Here is a 12,761-nt window from a genome sequence, read left to right as displayed (position 1 = left end):
ATAATAGCTCATGCATCCCCGTCATGCATGACTTGAAAATTTTAAACCCCTGAATTCAAAAATAAAAAAGCAGTACATATCTAATTTGTGGTTACACAATAACATCGATTGCCACGTATTCTCGAGTGTTGCTACGTGTTGGTTCCAGAGAGAAAGCCGGGTACTATTTGACAATATGTTTGGAACAAGAAACTATCTAGTATACGAAACTGCGGCCAAAAATAGCAAGGATCTGCGCTATAAATAGCGCCTAGCTCCTAGTTCATTTTCATCGCAATCTTAAAAACATGGCCAAGAAGAGCAGCTCATTTTGTTTATCAGCAATATTCCTCGTTCTATTACTTGTTGCTAATACAGGTTAGCATCGCCTTGATTCATTTGTCTTGTATTTCTAATATTTTTGAGTTGTCAGTGTTAAGTTGCATGTTGTTTTTGTGGGTGTTGTAGGAATGGTAAGGGAAGTTGATGGAGCTCTATGCGAAAAGCCGAGCTTGACATGGTCAGGGAACTGCAGGAACACACAACACTGTGATAAACAATGCCAGAGCTGGGAAGGAGCCAAACATGGTGCTTGTCACAAACGAGGCAACTGGAAATGCTTCTGTTACCATGCCTGTTGAGTGTTGAGTCCATGCATGGCCCTATTAATGATAAATAAAGAATGTTATGGAATAACATAACAACTTGTTGCAAAGATTTAGCCATTCAAGCGTGTATTATTGTATGTTGTTAGTCTCAAATAGGCTTAGAACGAGGTTGAATACATCTTATTCAAATTATCCAATTCATATCGACCTGGGGAATGTTCATTTTAATGCGCCTTTAATCAAAATAAATACTTCAACAAGTTCGTGGTGATAATCATATTGATATTAATCTCGAGGGTGATATAAATTCAACTTGTAAATCAGTTACAAGACTATGTTACACGGAGAATATAAGTGAAATATGTTACTCGAATGAAACTAGATTTTCATGCTTAATAATGATTAGATAACCTATGTCTTCGAATTTTTAACTGTGTAGAAGCTACCTGGCTCTATCTTATATCAAGGAATGTCACTTGGCGCTGGTACTCGGTAGCAGGGGTGGCAATATCAGACACGACCAGAAACCCGACACGAACCGGACCCAACCCGAAACCCGATTTACTGAGACAGAAATCCGAAAGTGACCCGAAAATCACCCGATTGACCCGAAATGGCCCGAAATTAGAATTTCATTTCTAATAACTTCAAATTTCAGTTTTATTCAATTTTAAGTGATTTTAGCTTGACCCAAAATCAACCCGATTGCTGACACGAATACGACCCGTTATCCGAAATTGTCACCCCTACTCGGTAGTCGGTAATAGCTGTGGGAGACACCATGTGCTTCTCTACTTAGTCAGTTTTCCATTTAGCCTCACCTGGCGCCTATAGTGCACGAAGTGTCAGGTGCTTCCTTTAGATTTTGTGATCTTTCATGCCACATAGCGGTGCTTAGCTTAAATTTTGTGATCATTAATCAACCCGCATGGCGCCTACACATGGGCATCAATGTACGTAGAAGCGCCAGGTGTCTAGGTACTTAGAGAATCTTTAGCTTTCCTCAACTCAACTAGCGCCTCACAGGATAATCCATGTGTGAGGCGCTAGGTATTCTAGTACTTAAAGAAAATGTCTTTAACTACGATAGTCTTAGTGTATTATCGTCCTATAATAATATTACTCGACTAGAGATATTTAAAAATATCAATATTGTTCTTATAATTTCATTTTTAAGTCACGTACTTAGAGATATAAAATTCATATTATATTTTTAGGATATTTATTAATCTAACATTTATATCACATTTAATAAATATATAATAAATTATTAATAAATTATTCAAGGAATAATCAATAAAACAATGTTATTAATAATCATATGTCTTTAAACCGAAAAATACACTACACCATAAAATGCCTATCGCAACGTCATCCTCGTGAATGTTGCTAGATTATGTTACCATAGCTATATCACTTCTACCCAACCGCAACATTATGTTTTTTATGTTAGTTTAGTCAAAAATATGATGTTGCCTTAGCCACAACTTGTGTGAGGTTGCAACATTCACACAAATGTTAGCTTAGACTAGTAAAAGAATTTTTTACATATAATTAAAGGTAAAAATAATTTGTTTTATTTAAAATAAAAAAAAACAAAATTATGTAATCATAAAAACTAAATATATTTAAATTTTTATAACAATATTTTTAAAAACATAATGTGAAGCGGATTTATTTATAAATATTTATTAAAATATTTATTGCTCAAAAATAAATAATAAAATATTTTTGCTTAGTGAATTTTCGGACAAGACACCGTTTGAATTCGTGGTTGAATTTCGGACTAAAGTGAAGCGGGATTTCATTTTTCACTAACTCGCCCCTTTTTTTTTTAGAAAAGACACACTCAGCTCTCCTCTCTCTTCATTCACTCTCAGCTCAAATCCCGCATCTCTCTCGTCAAATAAAATAAATCAAAAGCAAAAATAAATGCACACACAAAAATAATCGTACACAAATAAATCAAGTAATTTTCGTAATAATTGGACGATCAACATATATTCTCCCATAATCAAATGACAAGGAAAAATAATTTAAACATGTATTTATGAAAGTTCTCAACCTAGAATAAAATATTGAATTTTATTTCTTATTTTTTTTCTCGAAATATCATGAATATAATAATAAAATAATTTCTGAAAATCCGGGTCGTCACAGATCTTATGATCAAACAATAAGCAACTATCCAAATTTAAATTGACCTGTTGTATCCATTTACACTGCATAATATCTATAAATGAACATATATATAACAACACATCAATAAAATATCATACATTACAACAAACAGTGAGATCAAAACAAAATCTCCAGGGAAGGAGTGGGACAACAAAACTATATCTATCGTTCTTCGACGAAGCAGGAGAGTGGGGTCACAACGACATCCTCTTCCGTCTGGATTTTGTGATGAAACAAGAAGCACCTATCCAAAATTAAAGATAATTATCTTGATTCAAGTTTGTGTGCATATAAACAAATCATGTCACTTGAACCCCGCATTTTAAAACCTCTGGCTTGATATCTTCAAAGATGGATTGTCGTCTAAATAGAATGATGGTTTGAGAATGATGAGTTGAATCTAACCTGTTTGAGATCAATTGGGTCTAACCTGTTTGCAAAAATGGAACTCTAATAAAAAGCAAAAAAATACCATGCAATATCTAATAGATATGAAACAAATATTTTATCTCATTAAACTTCAATATTGCTAACTTACACTAAAACCATCCTAACCACAGTAAACATACAAAATAACATCCTCACATCAAACAAACTAATCCAATTAGATATCAAGACTGTACCAACACACACAAAGCCATCATCAAAATCGAAAAGTTCCGAAATGAAAAACAAAGAAAAAAAGAAATCACCCGAAACCTGCACATGTAATAATTATCACCAAAAACAGCACGCAAAGACTGCAATGGCCTCATAGTGGGATTCCAGGGCGCGTAATGGAAGGGTATGAGAATGGCGAGAATGCATGGAGGAGGTTGCGTTTGAAATTTGAATAGGCATGAGCAGCGAATCTGATCGAGAGAATGAAACGGGTAAAATGAGTATCCATTTAGCTTGGTTTGTGCCCGGTTCTAAATGGATTATCCATTTGATAAACAGGTTAAATATGTGAGAGGACTGGAATTTTTTTTTTATCCATGGGTAAAAAACTAGTTATTTTGAGGGCCTTCACTAGCACTCATTAAGTATCTATTAATTAATATTAGCCTCAACGCCCTCCCCCCTCTCAAAACCCTAGCTTTCATTAAAGATTTTTGAGTGGGCTTCCATCGGTGGAAAGCCCCAATTCCTTTTTTCTATTTTTTGTTTTTAAATCTTATTTTCCATTCAACAAGTTCCCAATTTATTTGGGTTTTGTTAGTCTCTCCTTGTGAGAGTTGTTCTGCTTTGTTTTGGTGTGTTTTGATGCTTTCCATGACCGAGGTTATAGATCAGCATGATTTTCATGAGTTTGATTCAGGTTTGAAGATTATTATGGGATCATCGCATCTATGGTCGATTGTTCTAAACATTGAAGTGAACCAATCAGATGGAAACAAGTACATGTATTCAAAAATCATCTTCAAATCACTTAGTTGCCTCTCGAAGAATGAAGGATTCAACAACGATATTCCTCGGCGTCTGTCCAATTTCGATTGTATTTGTAAATGCCATATGACTTTTAATTAATGAATAATTTTTTTTTTATCAAACAAAGTATATATTGATATTGATTTTATATTATAAGAAGGTATTGGACCGTAACTTTGTTAAAGATGGACAAGGCAAATGGGTCTCATTTAGAAGAGCCCATTTAGAAAGAGTATTATGGATGAAGGCCTGGATTGTAAATCCGAAGCCCAGACACTATTACCTGAATAAAAAGAGGATTAGGGTTTTATTAAAAAAAGAAGAGCCTCCCTCATCCAACTCTCGCCGCGCCCAATCTATTCTACTCTTCTTCTCCCTGCTTACTCTTGCAATATCCGATGGTATGCTTATTCATTTTCATATTAATCGATTCAGTTATCAGGTATGTATGTATGTATGTATGTATAATTGTATGTGTATATAATTTCAGGCCCCCAAGAAGGAAAAGGCTCCTCCTCCCTCCTCCAAGCCTGCCAAATCTGGCGGTGGAAAGCAAAAGAAGAAGGTCAAAATCTCTCTCTCTCTCTCTCTCTCTCTCTCTCTCCCCGCCCCCTCCTCTCTCCCTGCGCTCTCTCTCTATCTCTCATATGTTTGTGTATGTATCATGTGTATATGGATTAATGCAATGTCTAATATTTATTAAGTATTTTTTGAATTTTTTATTACTTCAACTGGATTCATTTATTTGATTTGCTTTTTTATTGATTTGTATAAAGGTGTCATTATAATTGAATTTGAAATAGATATATACATATTGGTTTACAACATATAATTGAATTTTTTAGAAAAGGTTTTGATTTATATGCTTAAAAAATGGGTAATTGACGGCAAATTATGTAAAGTATGCTTTAAGATTTGGGATATTGTTTAGTGGATATGATGATGTAAGTTAGGTTAGGAGCTGCCTTTATGCTAGTTGATAACGATAAATATGAAATTTAGAAAAACGTGAGGGAGGATAATGGTATGAAATGATCTAAATTATTCAGGGGAATGCTAATTTTGGTGCTGAATTTGTTATGCACTGAGTTCGTATTTTGGGAAGCTGAAATTATATTTGCATAAACAGTTAGCTTTGCGTTGCTGTTGTAATGGTTGATGTTTCTCTAAATAAGTTATATATGAATGCAGAAGTGGAGCAAGGGAAAGCAAAAGGAGAAGGTGAACAACATGGTTTTGTTTGACAAGGCCACGTATGACAAGCTCCTTTCCGAAGCTCCTAAGTTCAAGCTCATCACTCCTTCCATCCTCTCTGATCGTTTGAGGGTAATGTTTTCAGCCATTACTTTATGCTACAATTGCACTTTTGAGTCCAATGGCTTATTGCTCTGCACTTAGCATGTTAGATCAGTTTCCTATGCATTGGCTATTTTCACTAGAGTATATATTTAGTGCAGCCCTTCGTTCTACTTTAGAATAAAAATGCATACTTTGTTGTTTAGTTCTTAGAACTAACTAATCACCTGTAGTTTCATTATTTGCCATTACTTACAAATTTACAAAGCTTTAATAGTAGTTCTTTTCTGCATTATCCTTGAATCAGAATTCTCTTTGTTTAATTGCATATTACGGCCTTGTAATCCCAGATTCTGGCTTCAGTTTAATTTTCTATAATTTGCACATGCTTAATAGTATATTATGGCCTTGTAACCCCGGTTCTTTTCTGAGACTGTTAAGCACAAATGGAATGTTGCCGCTATTTTACCTTGCTACTGCAAGCAGACATCACTTAATCTTTATACAAGTCACTTAAATTAGCATTTTCTTTTGATTTTCCTAAACTATTTTCTGGACTTTCTCATGATTATTAATGGAGATGCATACTTTGTGGTGGACCACCAAATAATTATTTCACTGGGCCTTGCAGATCAATGGATCTCTTGCTAGGAGGGCAATCAGAGATTTGATGGCCAGAGGTTCCATCAGGATGGTATCAGTCCATTCAAGCCAGCAAATTTACACCAGAGCTACAAACACCTAATCCCATTGACTGTGCTTCTCGGACTTGAATGTTGGTTTTGTACTGGATTATGTGGGAGCTAGTCCTCTCTTTACCTATCTATTTTTTGTAAGACATGTTTCCAGTGTTTTTTGCTATATTCCCTTGGCCCAGATATTAAATTTTAACCTTTTTTATGCGGATTTAATGTTCTCTGAGATGCTTTATGTGTCTCGTGTGTCTATTACTAAGTATTATGCGTGCACAGGGTTCTCTCAAGATTTGATGTTAGTATTATAGTTGCACAGGATGGAATTCACTTTGGCTGGTTTCCCTGGTGTTCTTAAAAAAAACCGGTGACTAGCATGGGCACATGCTAAGAACTAAATCTTATATTTTTGCCTATTTTGATTGTAGTTTTTGTATATGCGGGCGGTCGATCATTATTATTAAGTAGTAGCCAATCACAATGAATTATAGAATTTAGTATGTAGCAATTAGCATGTGTTGATGAGCCATTTATAGAAAAATGAAAAAATATACTCCCTCCGTCCCACCAGGTTCTTTACGTTACTTTTTGGCACGCATTTTAATGCTCCTATAAAGTATACTTACATTATATATTTATTTTTAAAAAAAATCCGCAAAAAAAGTTTGACGTTTAAACTTTAATTCAAAAAAAGAAAAAATCAAAAATATGTAATAGAACTATACTTTACGAGAGCCTCAAAATGCGTGCAAACAGTGCACGTAAGCATCCTGATGGGACGGAGGGAGTATTATATTTGGTGGTTGGTCTAGATTTGGAGACCAATCTTTAAAAACCTTAAAAATATTCGAAGTCAGAGCCAACACAGCTTTATGGTTCTCTTCTTGCAAGTGAGCTTCTTGTGTTATATACGTCCTCCATCCTTTTTTTTGTTTTTACTTTTCTATTTTTATTGGTCAAATTAACTAACTTTTGATCAAATATTATAAGTCACGCTTTCATTATTTTAAAAAAACATCTGTGACACTAAATAGTAGAGAATTACACTAACAATCAGTTGTACATGAAAGTGGCATTGTCAATTTGTCATAACAAGTTGTGGCATGCAACTGAAAGAACTAGCATGTCTATCTAGAATTAATCCATGTATGGTGTGCCGTACCTAAAGCTATCTGCTTTCGCCTCGAAGATTGGCCTGCCAAGAACGTGATCTATAAAATACAGATCAAGTCATGTAAAATAACATGAATTTGGTTTTCTTTATTGGAGTATTCTAATTTAGTGAGATTATGGCTTTTGTTATGCACAACTCTGATTCACAATTTATCGGCTATTAAGTTTCCTAGCAATTCTTATCAGTGAGCAATGCACTATCAATGCTAGAGATAAGAGTCGATTTTATGTACTCCCTCCGTCCCACCAGGTTCTTTACGTTACTTTTCGGCACGCATTTTAAAGCTCTTATAAAGTATACTTACATTATATATTTATTTTTAAAAAAAATCTTGAAAAAAAGTTTGACGTTTAAACTTTTATTCAAAAAAAAGAAAAATTAAAAAAACATTATTAAACTATACTTTACAAGAGCCTCAAAATGCATGCAAACAGTGAACGTAAACATCCTGGTGGGACGGAGGGAGTACTTGATTAGAACATGTAAAGTGTTAAATATAAGCACATACTAGCACCATAGATCTGATACAAAAGCACAACTCTACCGGCTTAACCATGACTTCCAATCCAATCACAAACAAGCTCCTTGTGATTTGCTGATCGCCCATATACCCATTTCCTTCTATACTCGATCTGCCATGACCATTATGAGAACAAGAACACAATACCATAGTTTCCATGCATATATTGTAATATGTGCTTTGGACAGGAATTTTTACATATCCTTGGAATCCCATAATGTAAGTGGACCAACATTTCGATACTGGCATTTTAGGCCACTCCATCCCTTCCCCAAAAGGGCCATTGCAGCTATGCTCGCAAACGGCTTCCTCTGTAACTCCTCTAGACTTACCTTGGAACTCTGTGGGTCACATACTACAACTGGCTCAGGCTGCTTCTCATGAGCTGTAGCTGGATTTTTTTGCCACCTCTGAATCCAAGAATGCAACTGTTTTGTGCCGTCTGTTCCATCAAAATTATCATTTAAACAGGAACTGCCGGTTCTTGGTGGATTTGTTTTCTGAGTTAGAACCATTAGTTCTTTACCAGCAGATAAAGGCACCGGATTTGAGTTGGCTTTTTCACCTCTCAGACCATTGCTAACAAATTGGTTTTGATTTTTATCAGATGTGGCTTCGTCCAAGCTCAAGCTCTTTGTACCAATAGAATGGCTAGATGAATCACTTATCTTAAGACGCTTAATCCATCTGCTACTTGTATCTGGCTCATAATCTATGTCCAAACTTCGAGTTCTTGATGTGCTTGCTTCAGCATTGTCCACTACACTTGCTTCATCTGGCTCGGCAGGTAGCTCTAAGTTCATATCCGGTATTTCAGGTATAGGACGTTTGCGAGGTTGAACTTCTTCTCCAGTTGTTGAAGTGGCATGATCATGACACTGTCTATCTGTGTTTGCCTTGCCATCCTGCAAATTGATATGTTTGTTATGAGTGCATACTTGACAGTTCACCAATTATTGCTGCATACATATACACTGTAAAAAAGTAATAAACTGATTAATTAGTGCACTTTTGTATAAACGCTAATTTCTGAGCACCATATCCAGAATGTAAAATCACAAATAAAAAACATCATAAAGAAAAGAGCCTATTAAACACATTACTACTAGACCCAATGTCAAGGGCAGAGTACCTTTTTTGTGGAGGAATGCTCTACACCTGAAACAATCAAAAAGGTGAAACTAATTCAATATAATTACTTTACAAAATTCATCTTTCCAATCACAACTTGGCAAGACTAACTGGTAAAATATTTACTTTCAAGTATCATCTCGAACAAAGGACTAATATTTAGTATATAGAAATTTTATGATTAAAAATAGGAGATTTTAAGTCAGAATTCAAGCCAAGATATCTATCAAATAACATGGGTCCTTCTGTGTATGATCAAGCAAGTTATAAAATTAGTAATACCTGAAAGATGTCTCTTGTTAATCTTTTTCCCAAATATTGTGTCAGCTTCAGCTGATGATTTATTCTTTGAAAGAACTTCAGTAGCATTGACATCATGAAGATTATATTTCCCTTCACTATCTGATGAGGACAGCTGCTGGAGCTGTACTCCCTGCTTACCAGGACCAAAAAGCTGGGGAAAGCTGTAACATTTGATGGGCACATTTTCCTGCAGAGCAAGAAGTCCTGGATCCCTAAATCTTTGATTTTCCTTCCGCAAATATGAATCAGTATTTTCCGTGACAAGAAATGTACGAATTTCCTGAAATCTGGGAGGGCATTTGCCTAAATCCTCAGCAGAAGTATATATCATCATAGTATTTGCATCATGAGAATAGGTTGGAAACAAATTGATACCAGAACAATTATGCATTCTCTTGTACCGTTCTTCACAAAAGGATGGTGGATGATTATTTTTCATACAGAGATCATCTACAAGCAAATATGAATTAGTCTTCTATATCAAATGGTATTTATATATTTTACATCCTATATCAAATGGTATTATTTATTTTCCACAAAATAAAGTAGTTATCCACATAATTCTCACCAGACACAAATCCAGCAGCACAATGATTACTGCACTTCTCATGTTTTGCAACTGTCCTGATGTTAGTATCTGATAACTTTCTTTTTGACGGCAGTATGGATCTAACATGGTTACCATTTTCTTCGACACTACAAACGAAGGACGGTGTTTTAGAATTGCTTCTATTTTCAAGTCTTCCTTCTCCTAGATCATATAATCGGGATGAAACATGAGACGCAGTGCCACTCAAGTTCTCCGCCAAAGACTCAGGGAAAGCTAAGCTGCTACTCAAAACCATTTGAGACTTCACCAGGTCACTAGGACATTGTAAAATAGTTTTTTGCTGAATATGTGATTCCATATATGAAGTTTCAGTTCCTGGAGGAGCTAATGAAAGAAGCGGGGGTACTTGTTCAGTGTTCAAAGTATGGTGCCTATTTTGAGAAAGATTGACTGTTGAAGAGTCTAGTGAGTCCAGTCTATAATCTCTCTCTTTTCTTGAACTCATTGCCTGGTTACCATGCAATATTCCAAAATCTATGGCTTGTACCTCTGTACGTTTTTCAGAAGATCTAGACATGTAAGATGTGACCTCCTTTCCCTTCTGCACATGCAACTGGTTCATACCGTTGTCGTGAACCAAAGTAGAAATTTGATTCTGCTCCTGAACTGCCGACCAATGGGACATCCACAGAGATTGATTAGGATGCATTGGCTGCTTACCTTTATCGGCACGATCATACATAGTTATGATATATGATTCCTTATGTATGTGCAGATAGTTTGGTTTCTATGGCCTGCAAGAAGTTCACTGCAGTCATAAAAATATATCAGTACTCCCTACTATAATATTAGACACCATAATGAAATTTCCTATCACGACATTGATTCAAAATTCTTGTATCTTATAAATCCTATTGATGTGATAATAAACATTGCACTGTATGACTATATATAATCAAGTAAGGATAAAGGGCCTGACAGGATGCACGTCATAGTTCATTTACAATTTATATACCAACACAGAGCAAGGCTATCTATTTTTCTAAGCTGAAGAGTTTAACACAATAAACCTCCTTCGCATTTAGGAGTGGACACATTCAAAGTACATGCCGGGAACTAGATTTTTGGAGCGACAAGGAACTCTAAACGTATAGTACATGGGCATAGTCAGCAAATAAAGCACCAAAGATAACATCTAGAAGTAAAAGGTGAGGAGCATTCGTCAGTACCCAATCTTATATCCCTAAATTGATAGTGATCACAACTTGCACCGCATGAGACCAGGGTAAAAACATAGCCAGAAGCATGTCCGGGGAAGAGAAAGAATCAACCACACATAACTAGGTGGAATTTTGTCCAGATCAGTTATCACCTTATGTGAGCTTCGAAATATTAGGTGCGTACATAATGTTTAAAAGGATTGGTTTTCCCTCCAAAAACGGTTAGCAGCACAGGCTTGTTACTCTATCGCCTTCCATTTTTTAAAAACCCTTCAATAGAATTGAATGGTTTCCTCACATAACTCTGAAATACAATACCAGAAACAATCAACACTATCAGGTTTTTGAAGAAACAACACGCTGGAATCTAGTTCCAGTTCCGACATGCATAGTTTTAACTTTTAAGCAATGAAGCAACTCAACCATGCCAACAGTTGTACTTTTTTAATTCTGCAAATAAGGAATGCTAAACACTCTCTGAATACTTCATTCTCCATTTTAATACATAAATATGTCATTTTTCTCCAGTAAAGTATATACTGGATCCGAACTTTAACCATTTTTTCATTTGATGACCAGAATTTCAAATTTGCAATATGATGTCCATGTATTGTTCTAATTCCCAAAAAAAAAAAAAAATCTTTGAAACTTAAAAACAATGTGTTGTCACCCATTTACAAATTAGAAATTCTAGCCACTACAACCCAAAAACGGATAAAGTTCAGCTACCACTTTCCAATTTTCTTTTTTCTTCAAAATAAGTTGGTATTGTTTTCGCAAGATAAAGACCCCCTTAGCCTAAGCCTTGGAAAGGTTCACACATTATCAAAGCAGTTGAAAATACTTTCAGAAAGCAAGGATTATACTAAAGCATCAGTTGCAAAAACCATCAAACCCCAGTTAAGCAATTAATGAAAATCCCAAAAAAAAAAAACTATTTCATCAAATTCTAAGATGATGGGCAAACCTTGGATAATAGCAGAGGAGAAAATAGCAGTAGGCTGATCATCTTTGTTCAAAATCAGGATCTGGGCTGCTCAGAATTGAACAGAAATGTTGAGATAATAATTGTGGGAGGAACTACAAGTAGTAAAGTAAGTGTGATACGTGGTTGAATTATATTCAAGTGTTTCTAAACCATACAATAATATACTAGTGTAGTACATAGCATCAACTTGCTGTCTTGTTGATACTTGATCCTATCCCTCTCGTCGACACTGTCAACTGTCTTTGTCATTTTTATTCATCTCTTGTTTTTTGTTTTCTTTATTTACATCTTTTTATTTCAATATCACACACTGTAGATTTGTTTTTTCTTTAATAGATTATATTTAAATCTCGATCTCTGTCGGATAGAGTGAGGATATTAAGATCGACCAAAATGTAAAAATAATTTGTCGATTTCTGATGAGAAACAAGAGTAATATAGATTGGGTTTGTTCGAGCTTAGTATGTGAAACTAGTATTTATACTCGCGATGCAGGACATTTATAGTTATAAAATTAAATATCATTCAATAATGTAGAATTAGTCAAATAACATAAATGGTTGAGTTTCAAACATTACATAAATTTTAAACCGAAAATACATTCATATGTTGAAAATGTATTAAGATTTTCTTAGAGTTCCTTGACTACATCATGTCATCTCTCTTAGAGTTCTTTCTTAGAGTGTTGTTGTTTCTGTTGACATTTTGT

General features: G+C 35.0%; 2 protein-coding genes across 5 annotated transcripts; one reads left to right on the top strand and one right to left on the bottom strand.

Moving 5' to 3' along the window:
• The first annotated feature begins 4,423 nt into the window (after window positions 1-4,423).
• LOC108205800 (small ribosomal subunit protein eS25) lies at window positions 4,424-6,397 on the top strand. The gene is made up of 4 exons (XM_017375878.2): window positions 4,424-4,579; window positions 4,669-4,743; window positions 5,370-5,504; window positions 6,106-6,397. Exons 1-4 carry the CDS (start codon window positions 4,577-4,579, stop codon window positions 6,217-6,219), a joined length of 327 nt encoding a protein of 108 aa, XP_017231367.1. The 5' UTR covers window positions 4,424-4,576; the 3' UTR covers window positions 6,220-6,397.
• A 1,408-nt stretch (window positions 6,398-7,805) lies between these two features.
• LOC108204976 (uncharacterized) lies at window positions 7,806-12,271 on the bottom strand. 4 transcript variants are annotated; one of them, XM_017374700.2, is made up of 6 exons: window positions 12,032-12,267; window positions 11,074-11,368; window positions 9,863-10,652; window positions 9,274-9,744; window positions 8,993-9,018; window positions 7,806-8,765 (listed from the first exon to the last, which is right to left on the bottom strand). In XM_017374700.2, exons 3-6 carry the CDS (start codon window positions 10,584-10,586, stop codon window positions 8,055-8,057), a joined length of 1,932 nt encoding a protein of 643 aa, XP_017230189.1. In that variant the 5' UTR covers window positions 10,587-10,652; window positions 11,074-11,368; window positions 12,032-12,267; the 3' UTR covers window positions 7,806-8,054. The 4 variants fall into 4 exon arrangements, with proteins under 4 accessions (XP_017230189.1, XP_017230188.1, XP_017230191.1 ...); XM_017374699.2 differs by lacking the exon at window positions 11,074-11,368 and having other exon boundaries at window positions 12,032-12,271; XM_017374702.2 differs by lacking the exons at window positions 8,993-9,018; window positions 11,074-11,368 and having other exon boundaries at window positions 9,274-9,581; window positions 9,670-9,744; window positions 12,032-12,271.
• Between the last annotated feature and the right edge of the window lie 490 nt (window positions 12,272-12,761).

The sequence above is a fragment of the Daucus carota genome, chromosome 1, assembly GCF_001625215.2.
Source record: "Daucus carota subsp. sativus chromosome 1, DH1 v3.0, whole genome shotgun sequence".
In the NCBI taxonomy this organism is placed as follows: Eukaryota; Viridiplantae; Streptophyta; class Magnoliopsida; order Apiales; family Apiaceae; genus Daucus; species Daucus carota.
Note: the sequence above shows the minus strand (reverse complement) of the source record. Positions and strands in the feature narration are given on the sequence as shown.